Source organism: Nakaseomyces bracarensis, assembly GCF_045282275.1.
Source record: "Nakaseomyces bracarensis strain CBM3 chromosome Unknown Scaff1_0, whole genome shotgun sequence".
In the NCBI taxonomy this organism is placed as follows: Eukaryota; Fungi; Ascomycota; class Saccharomycetes; order Saccharomycetales; family Saccharomycetaceae; genus Nakaseomyces; species Nakaseomyces bracarensis.
In genome coordinates this window covers 2,019-13,262 of record NW_027263960.1, presented here as the reverse complement: position 1 = coordinate 13,262, position 11,244 = coordinate 2,019, and the positions used below count along the sequence as shown (strand labels likewise).

At 33.8% G+C, this 11,244-nt stretch overlaps 2 protein-coding genes across 2 annotated transcripts; both read right to left on the bottom strand.

Moving 5' to 3' along the window:
- Positions 1 to 5,076: 5,076 nt before the first annotated feature.
- On the bottom strand, positions 5,077 to 5,841 carry RNJ42_00002 (SDR family oxidoreductase; the record flags this gene model as incomplete). Its single annotated transcript, XM_071050172.1, has 1 exon — positions 5,077 to 5,841. The coding sequence occupies one exon, from the start codon at positions 5,839 to 5,841 to the stop codon at positions 5,077 to 5,079; it is 765 nt and encodes a 254-aa protein (XP_070908764.1).
- Positions 5,842 to 7,914: 2,073 nt separating this feature from the next.
- Positions 7,915 to 10,317, bottom strand: RNJ42_00001 (uncharacterized protein; the record flags this gene model as incomplete). Its single annotated transcript, XM_071050171.1, has 1 exon — positions 7,915 to 10,317. The coding sequence occupies one exon, from the start codon at positions 10,315 to 10,317 to the stop codon at positions 7,915 to 7,917; it is 2,403 nt and encodes an 800-aa protein (XP_070908763.1).
- Positions 10,318 to 11,244: the final 927 nt, after the last annotated feature.

Here is an 11,244-nt window from a genome sequence, read left to right as displayed (position 1 = left end):
CCAATTATCTTTTTCATCATGCATTTATATTGGTTCTTCCAGCGTCTAAAAATCAGAAAATTTCTCATTTAACACACGAAGAGATATTATTTTCTTGTTTTTGTTTGATACTTCTTCACTTTTAATTGGTTGATTACTCACCTGCTATTTTATTTTTGTTTTTGTTTTTGCTTTTCCGATGGAATACAAAACAGTTCAATCTATGTCATGGCATTAAACGTTTGGATTCTCCAATCTTAAATCCTACAGAAATCAAAATTTGTATTATAGTATGCACTGGTGCTATGTTGGTTTTCACTGGACTAAATGCAATTAATTTTTAAGGCACCATAAAATCAAAGTAAATAATATTAAACTCCGTAATCACTCTTTTTATCATGCCATAGCATTTGTAACCGGTTTTATTGAATTAGTTTCGTACCGCGAATTACTAAATAATCTTAAAAATAAGAATCGAAACTTACTAAGAAGTCATTTCACATAATTTATGCCGCGGAATAGAATAAATCAGCATTAATATCTATGGGCAAACCCAAGATGAGTCAAGACTCAATAATTCGGTATAAGTGTTGCTCATCAAGTACTGAATAAACATGACTCTTCTACATATCCTTTTTGTTAGCAGTTCGTTTTAAATTGATTAGTGATTACTTAAAATATATGTTGGACTCTGTTTATACCCCTGTAATTGATTATTATACTCCTGCTGCTGTTTCTATATTTTAGTAAACTTACTTCTACTAATTCCGATATGGAATCGCACCCATGAAGCGTAGAATGCTGACAACTACAATATGACAGAAATAGTAGGATATTAACCGGCAGTATCTGTACATCCACCGAAAATGCAATACTATTGTCTGTCGTATATTTTTCTTATCAATGAATATAAATTGTATTATGAGATTTCTTTAATGCCATTTACTCTACGCCTGTTTCTTAGAGTTAAAATAAGGGGTCGCCAAGTTTCTATTTTTATAATTTTTTTTTGATAACCTAAATTTTATCTATACAAAGAAAAGGCGATGAAGGCCAAAGAAAAAAAACATATAACGTCTAAAGGGTACTGTATGGTTTGACCCTTTATGTTATGATTATTCCTAATTTTTTATCTAAATCAAGAATAAATAGGGAATATATTATAATAGTTTTCTTCCAATTACAAAACTTTGATTCTTAATGCGATCATTAGTTGTCCATAGCAATAAATTATGATAAAATGTATCATATCACATTTATGTTATTGTAGATACTTTACAGAAGGATTTCCATTCTATAGATATATATATGTGTGTGTGTATGTATGTATGTGTGTGAGTATGTATGTATGTGTGTGAGTATGTATGTATGTGTGTGTGTATGTGTGTGTGAGTGTGTGTATGTGTGTGTGTGTGTATAATAATGGATGGTAAAAAATCAGTTACCGGTAAATATATTACTCACTAGAGTTATGAGCTGTTAACCCTCTTTAAAAAGAATCTTTTATCCGATAAAAAAATAAAAACAGCATTGAAATAGGTGCACAAAAATACTAGCTTTCCAAACTTTAATCTATACAGATTGTTGCTGAAAATCAAACATAGTAACGTTAAAGATCTAGCATTTTAAGGACGTTATATTCTAATGGACATAACCAAAATTATGTATTGAAAAAAGGCTAATAGGAAACTGGGAAGAAGAGTTCTAGACCAGAAATAATGAAAACACATTTACCATTCATGAGTTCAGTTCGGACCTAGGTTCGCTTTCGCTTTTCACTCACTTGCTTGAAATTTTCTATATACATGGGTGGGTTTATTCTAGATTGCGTTTTAATTTCAGAATAAATATTATAGTTATTAAGTAACTATAAACCTCTAAAATAGTGCACTATAATAATCTAGAATGGCTATTAGTTTTAGAGCTACCAACTAAATTTATGTTTGAATATTATCATTTCAGATTGGTAGGAATGTAAATATTTCTGAAGCCTTCAATGGAAAAAAAAACAGTTGCGAATGTATGCCATGTGTATTGAAGTTGAAGTAGTCAAAGATACCGAAGTAGTTTCACGTATAAAAAATCTAATACCATCAGATTTGCAGATTGAGGGATGGATAATTTAGCAGATCAAATTGCTTTGATAAAAAAAAGGATGTGCCTTTTATCTAATGGCCAGGAAAACAGAAAGAAAAGACAACAGAAAAACTAAAAATAACTTCGGTGATATGACAGATGAAATAGGCCTGTCATTGCACTTGCACTAAAACATCATTCGTGTGAAATTGTTTTTTTATTTTGTGTCTTTGTCTGTAATATTAGTAAATTTTATGGATATCTAGATAATAAAATCAACTAAAATCCAAATCTGACATACAGAAATGGCTGTAGATTAATGAAAAGCAGAAAACCAGATACCGATTAATAATGTTTGATTTTATTTGGTGTGAAAACAAGATATTTTGAAGCAAAGAACATTGAAATGGAGAATAGATTTTCAAATACTTCTATTTAGGTCGGATTTGAATAATATTAAGAACAAGTAAAAATAATCTTCCAATATACAAACTTCTGATACGTATGATGTTTTCTGGTAGTTCCATAAATGTTTTTAGTTTATTTTTGTTTGATTAGATGATACTGTTTACTATTCATATAACAATATTTTTCAATTCAAGTACTATTGAAAGAAATGACATACACACGACTGTGCTGTGCTATTCCTTTACACAATCGGGATAAAGACTAAGCAGTCAGAGCAAAATGAAATGCTCAGTTTCATATCTGACGCCTTGAAATTAAAATCCACTATAGATATATTATTTAACAAAATGTTAATCGGAATTTGCAGGATATATTAAGATGTGCAACATCATTGATATTTCTCGTTTTTAGCGGTATATCAGTGAAGAATAAATTTTCAACAAGTTATACTATAATGGTCAGGATGACGTCATAATTCAATGTTTTAATTATCCTTTTTTTTACATTTATACAGAACTTCATTAAAAAAGTAGCCATAGGTAGCCATAATATTTGTTTCTATAAAATAGTTTCCTAGTGGGAGAATTATAAAAAAGAAATGGAAAGAAATGAGAAGAAATGAAAAGAAATGAAAATTAATGAAAAGTACAACAATGATTCTGGGCAGTTTGTTTAAGGCGCCATCTTCTGTAGTTGTCCAGTTAACTGCATTCTGTGCTTTCTAGTCAATTGTTGATCTGGAAATCAAATGAAGTTGCTAACTTTCTTCATTTCTTCTTTCCCTATCCTTTATTTTTCCAAAATTTTTATTATGTACTCCATTATATTCTCAACTTATTTTTTTTTTCTGTGATAAAATGAACGAGGTGATTAAGTCGTCCTGGGTCGCATCCTATCATCAATTTCAGATTATTTGTGGGCAGTTCCTATTTCTGCCTATAACCCCACATTGTTCTTCAGATGGCAAATGGCTCTACGTTTATTTTACAGGTTGGTATGTCTTGTCATCAATATAATTAGCGAAATTTATTTCAGGTAACGAAAAAATGAAAATTTTATATATTGTTGAGCCGCTTTTTACCTTGTGAATTTGGACAATAATGACACCAATTAACCATAAGATTTTTCGTATATGATGTCATTATTAAGACCTGGCTCTCGTGAAAATAAATACTCACATTATTTAATTAACTGATTACACTATATTTCAGCAAAACTTTAGACTACAAAAGTCATTGTATTCACATGGCTAGGTTAGTCAGCTTGGAAGTAACTTTTGACCCCCATCCATCATTAGCGCCACCATAAAAGAACTGCTATTTACAAAATATATCTTCTGCACCATATGCCGGAGCAAATCAAACCACACCACAATGGTCTTATTTTGTCTTATTTATAGTTTTATATTTACCACTCTTTTCTGGTGTATTCCGGGTACCTCCGAAAATCCGTATTTATTTTCATATCTTAATTTAATGTTTAGTATATAACCTCTGCCTTTTACAGCATACATCATACTTCAGTTTTCCGGATAAACAAACCAAAGTCTGTATTACGAGGAATATATTTGACGAACATACCCGAATATTATTAAAGTAAAAAAGGGAAGTGTAGTGGAGCTGTTAGAAGTTGTGATCGAGGGTTTTATAAAGAGAAAATGTTATATGAAGAAAAGTGGTACATCATAGCGGTTTTACCTGAGTTAAAACTTACAGCAAGGATAGTAACTGTTTATTAAATGGTGGTATTTTTGATCCTACTGCTGTTCTAAGCCCACCCAAAGTGCGGGACACAACTACATATCCGCGAATACGACCCCTCTACAGCCCCTCCACAACTTCAAAAACATCGCCATTAAATTCTTCGATATTTGTTGCCCCAGAACATTATTTAACATCCACACGCTGTTATGCAAACATCCCCTCCAATCTGAACCAACCCCCCCACCCCCACTTGTTAAGGTCGATATATGATTTGGATATTCACACCCTTTCGGTTGCGGCCATATCCACAAGAAAGCACCGTTTCCCGTCCGATCAACTGTAGTTAAGCTTGTGAGAGCCTGACCGAGTAGTGTAGTGGGTGACCATACGCGAAACTCAGGTGCTGCAATCTCTTTTTTTTTAAAAAAAATAAATACTGTAGGGGTTGCGAAAAACGCGAGATATAGCTGTTGCCGTTTGGAGCTTGGATTTTTACGTGTATAGTGATAAAATGGATCAGCATCTTCCAAACACCTAGTGGGATATATCACATGACTCAGTTGGCAGGCAGAATTCTACAGCTCGCCATGGAGAATTTCTACTAGTAAAAGCAATATATAAATAATTAAATCATCAACTAAACGTAAAAAAGGTCATTTTCACCTTCGGTCTGTATTTTTTTATCTTCACCAATATTATGAGTCAAAAAAACCTTTTTGACGTTAGAGAAATGCTTTGCCCGACAAATAAGTGTATTCAAAAAACATTAATAGTTATATATAAGATAAAAATCTATACCATCCTAGTACAGTCTATAAAATACTTTATATAAATCGTTTCATTGCTTCATGATTTTCTTTCAATTTACTTTCTGAAAATAAAAATCTTCAATATTGATTACCTTGTATAGTTAATGTTGGTAATCCTTCAAAATTTCGACATCGTAGCTGACGTACTTACCATTAACAGAGTCTGGGATACCGTTGAGTGCTAACTTCGAGTAGACGGTAGCTGGAACAGAACTGTCTACCAACTTGTTTTGTGATTTCAAGTCTCTGAACATCTTCAAAGCTTCCTCATCCATACCTTTTGGACCGACTTTTTCTCTGATGTTAACTTGCATGTCAGTATCAACAATACCTGGAGCAACAGCAACGGCCTTGACAGCCTTTTCTTCGTTGGCTAGAGTCATAGCGAAGTGGTTTAGAGCTGCCTTGGAAGAACCGTAGGCACCCCAACTGCTGAAGTAAGTATCACTGGCATCGGAACTGACGAAGACAGCGTTACCGTTAGTCATCTTCAAGTATGGCAAAGCTAAGCTAACCAAAGAGACAATACTGAAGAAATTGATATTGAACAAATTCTTCCAGCCGTTGACATCAATTTCGTTGACGTTTTGTACTGGCTCCAAGACACCAGCGTTGGCCACCACAGAATCAATCCTACCGTGACCTTCAACAGCAGACATAATGTACTTCTTCAAAAGGGCCTTGTCAGTGATATCACCAACAGAGTAGAAGAATCTGTCACCATAAGTTTCCTTCAAGTTCTTCAATGGGGCTTCGGTTCTTGCAATACCATAGATGATAACATCCTTGTTTAGAGAGAGAAGTGTATCAACAATAGACTTACCAATACCTCTAGAAACACCTGTAACTAAAATAACCTTAGACATTTTTTTATTTGTTCTTTGTTGATATGCTTTTTAGAATAAACTAATTGTTTATGGTATTTTTGACTTTGAATAGAGAGATAGAAGAAACGGTATTTGAAGCTACAGATCCAATTCTTATATACATTTATTTGTCTGTATCTGTATCATCAATAAATATTATGCACTTTCATATCGAATGATTATAGAACCTTTGTATCTTCGGTGTTATGCATTAACGGTGTTATGAATTAACGGTGTTATGCGTTAACGGTGATATATGTCATCGAAACCTGTAAAAGATACTTATAGAAAAATTATTTCTTTTTCTTTATTCTCCTCCCCACAGTCAATACAGCGCAGATCTAACGAAAAAACTTATAAGCCCGATTAGGGGTTCTCAAAGTGGAAAAAGAAAGGCAATTATATACCGACATTTAATTTAAAAAAAAGAAATTAATGAGAGAGTCCTTATAGGAGACGATTTTTAATGTATAAATGTAGAATGAATATGCAAAACTTCGAGATGAATAGAAAAAAACTATTCATATCTAATTATTTTGAATGCATAATTAGATAACCTAGCAATTATAACTCCGTTATCTGAAGATGGTAGGTGCTAAAATGCTTTCTTTTTTTAATGAGCTGATATTCTATGAGTTTTAGTTCATTCGTTTTTAATATCAACTCTCCTTAAGAGAGAGTTGAAGATTTCACCAAATTAAAAGTTTTTGCTAGCAATCGCAAATGCAACTTTCTATAGGAAAAAGTTTTTGTGGTTCGTCAAAGAAAATCTAAGAATCTCAAGATGACATACACATAAAAGAATTATGAACAAATAATTGGTTGGTGCAACAAATCCAAATATGTGTGCTCAGTTGTTAAGAAAACTTCGAGAAAACAATAGATTGAAATATCTTAGTTAGTTAGTAATCAATGACAATATAACCTTCAATAAGATAAATGTTATTGGAAAGTGTGCAACCTATAGTCTTATGTTGAACATCACAGTATTGATTCCCTATTGAGTAAACTGCGTTGTTTGTACTAAACGCTGATCTGTTATATCAATTATTGCACTGGGATACAACGAAGGAAATACCAGAATCAACAGCAGTAAAATCATCACCAGCAGTAGTAGATGACATATAAACACCTGAAATTTGATTTTTTTAAGAATACAATTCCGAAAATAGAAGATATAAAATAGATGTCTGTGTTGGAGTCAGTCAAGGATATGAGTGTGTTTCTTGCCTTAGGAGGCAATTATTGGAAAAACGAATGTGCGTTAGACCTAGAGCTGTCATCGGCATAGGTAATGACGGTGGTGTGGGTAGTAGGTTGGTAGTAGGTTTGGTGTATGTGTATAATCCATACCATAAAGCATTTTAAGTAATAAAAGAAAATTTTAAAATATGATGACATATACATAAAAAGTGAAAAAATAAAATAACCAGAGGGTATACAGTAATTACAATAAAGTAACTAAAGTAACTGTGTATCATACTATATTTTTTGCATCTGTAGGATAGTTTTGATTGTGAACGGTTTCATACAAAATATACGGTCGCAAATTTAAAGAGGGAGGAAAACACCGATGATGTAGAAAAAATATATAAAAATGGCTATCAGGAAGTTTTGAGGACAAGATAGGTACTATAGCACAGCTGTAAGATCATTTATCTACTATTAGCCCTTATAAGTTATTTAGAGTAGAAAGACAGACTTGTTGGGTCAAATACACATAATCAACATATGATTTTATTCCAGATATTTTATAAATACTTTACATCCTATAAGTTTAGTTCTAAATCTCGAGCATCATCTAATTTTGAGAGATATTTTCGGTTATTTATGAATTTAATTATAAACCAGTAGTCAGAAATAACATATATATATTGCGATTTAATATATTATATACAATGTAATACTATACTGTGTTATTGCGAACAGCAAAATATCCAAAACGAGCAAAATATTTAGCAAGTAGTTAAATCGGGTATATGTTAGTCTTACATTCACTTCTTTAATAATTTCAAATATGGAAACAATTGTGAGTAAGAAATAAAAAGTATCAACTTTGATTGATACAAACAACTATGCCAACAAAATGATAAGTAGAGCAGCCATAAGAAAGGTGTTAGTGGATAATGTAGACCCACTGGCCTTGTATACAATACTACCCACAGATTGGTGTTGATTCTGTGAAAATATTGGGCTGCTGAAAGAAGTGCTCATATGAGCACCAGAGTAAGAGGGATTTATGTCACTTTTAACCATGTTGTAGGTGGTGGTGGCAGTGTGTGTCTTGCCGTCTGAGTCCACGGTGGGGGAGAAGGAGATCACCTCTGTCTCTGCGGAGCTGCCGTTGGTGACCGTGGTGGTGTAGGCACTTGGCTCGGAGTAGGTGTCTGTGTCAGTGATGGTGAAGGTGGTGGTGGCAGTGTGTGTCTTGCCGTCTGAGTCCACGGTGGGGGAGAAGGAGATCACCTCTGTCTCTGCGGAGCTGCCGTTGGTGACCGTGGTGGTGTAGGCACTTGGTTCTGTGAAGGCTGGTATTAATACAACAATTATGTCTTCAGATATAGTATATCCATCAGAATTAGTAGTTTCTGCATGTATTGTGGTCATGGTAGATGTAACATTCACATTTGCATATGATGTTGATGTAATAGTGGCGGGAGTGTGTTCTGTAGACATTGGTACGATCACTACATATATCACTTCCTGTACAGTAGCACCATCAGAATCTGTAGTTTCTAAATGAAGTGTTTGCATTGTCGTAGTGTAGTCGATTGGTCCCGAAACATAGGATGTTGATGTTATAGTGGTTGGGTTGGGTTTAGTGGATTCTGGAACGATTACTACAATTCTTTCTTCTGGTATAATAGCCCCATCAGAAGCCGTAATTGTCAGATAAATTGTTTCAAACGTCGTTGTGTAGGTTATTGCAGCAGTAACATAGGATGTTAATGTAATAGTGGCGGGAGTGTGTTCTGTAGACATTGGTACGATCACTACATATATCACTTCCTGTACAGTAGCACCATCAGAATCTGTAGTTTCTAAATGAAGTGTTTGCATTGTCGTAGTGTAGTCGATTGGTCCCGAAACATAGGATGTTGATGTTATAGTGGTTGGGTTGGGTTTAGTGGATTCTGGAACGATTACTACAATTCTTTCTTCTGGTATAATAGCCCCATCAGAAGCCGTAATTGTCAGATAAATTGTTTCAAACGTCGTTGTGTAGGTTATTGCAGCAGTAACATAGGATGTTAATGTAATAGTGGCGGGAGTGTGTTCTGTAGACATTGGTACGATCACTACATATATCACTTCTTGTACAGTAGCACCATCCGAATCTGTAGTTTCTAAATGAAGTGTTTGAATTGTCGTAGTGTAGTCGATTGGTCCCGAAGCATAGGATGTTGATGTTATAGTGGCGGGAGTGTGTTCTGTAGACATTGGTACGATCACTACATATATCACTTCCTGTACAGTAGCACCATCAGAATCTGTAGTTTCTAAATGAAGTGTTTGCATTGTCGTAGTGTAGTCGATTGGTCCCGAAGCATAGGATGTTGATGTTATAGTGGCGGGAGTGTGTTCTGTAGACATTGGTACGATCACTACATATATCACTTCCTGTACAGTAGCACCATCAGAATCTGTAGTTTCTAAATGAAGTGTTTGCATTGTCGTAGTGTAGTCGATTGGTCCCGAAACATAGGATGTTGATGTTATAGTGGTTGGGTTGGGTTTAGTGGATTCTGGAACGATTACTACAATTCTTTCTTCTGGTATAATAGCCCCATCAGAAGCCGTAATTGTCAGATAAATTGTTTCAAACGTCGTTGTGTAGGTTATTGCAGCAGTAACATATGACGTTAAAGTTGAGGTACCCTCTACTGTAGGAGGGAATACATCTGTATTTGGTACACATGAAGAATCTGCTGGATTGAAAAAAGAATCACTAGAACATAGAGTGGAAGTTGGACGACAAGGAATCTCAATTGAGTATGTTGTTTTAATAATTGGTAATTGAGCAGAAGCTTGGGTGAAGGTTTGATATTCGGTACTGTATGTGGTAGTATCAACTCCGGTACCACATCTAGTTACATATTTTATATTAGCTGGACAACTATGGGGTGTATCACTGATATGAAAAAAGTAAGGTTCCATATCCCGTATGACCGTATTTGGTTCTGCATCTGTTGTGAAATGGAAAAATATAGCGGCAATCCAGTCACGATTGTTAAAATACATTCTAATAGGATAATATGTGTCTTTATCAAGATATACACTAAGAGTTTTCTGAACAACTTCAGATCCATACATTGCCCATGCTTGATAGTTTCCAAAGTCATCAGCAGAACTTCCATGCCTACAGCAATCAAATGCATTTCCTGCCCCGAAGTTAATGAATAATAAATCATCTGCAGCTATTTCGAATGTATGTGTACCGGAAACTAAAGGTTTAAAATAACCGTAGAGGATCATAGTGAAGTTAGATATATCTATTTCTTTATTATAATTATATGATGCTGGGAGATTTCCTTTCACAGGTCTACAAGCAAACTCGGGTTTAATATTAAATTCCAAATTACCTGTTATACCAGCTGCTGTAGCGATTAAGCGATTTTTTTTATAGCCAAAACGTGGGTAATTTACATCTTGATATGCAGGATCCCAACATTGTGGTGTATCTATGTCATACTCCTTGCAAGTATAGCTTAGCTTATCTGGGCACAGGACATATGTATTCAAATAATGTTATTCATATAGTTCCATTGATATACCCTTCGCCTTGGGTGCTATTTCTGGAGCACAACCTGACGGATAAGGGTTTTGGCAATATGCCAGTAAAAACCTCGATAGAGTAATTAATAACCAAAGTAACATTTGATTCATAGGTAACTTTGCTTATGCTTTTATTTATTGATTTTTTTTTTCAGAAAACTAGTATAAGATACAAAGTTCAAATAATAGTAATATTTTTAGTACAGTGCAGTTTATATAATAAAAAATAATACACAGTATATTGACTTGAAAGTGTATCATTCACATTTATACAAAATCCAACAGTATTTCAATCTATTTATAGAACCAGAAATATCTTTCAAAATTTCATTTTTGTTGATTGTTGAATTTTCTCTTTCTTTCTATTTACTTACTATCTTTAATTTTTTTAGTGTTAAATGTCACTATTCATTAACAATTTTAAACACTTCGTAAAATTTAATACAGAGCCATTTAACTGGCCCAGTTATAATATTCGATGGGGATACTCACAGAAATATTGTTATACCCAAATGTATCGAAATTGGTCCACTAATATGACAATTTGATTTTCTTTTCTTTCTTTCTTTTTTTTTTTTTTGAATGGAAGATAAAAAGGTGTTAAATAAATGAAGCAGTTAAAATATT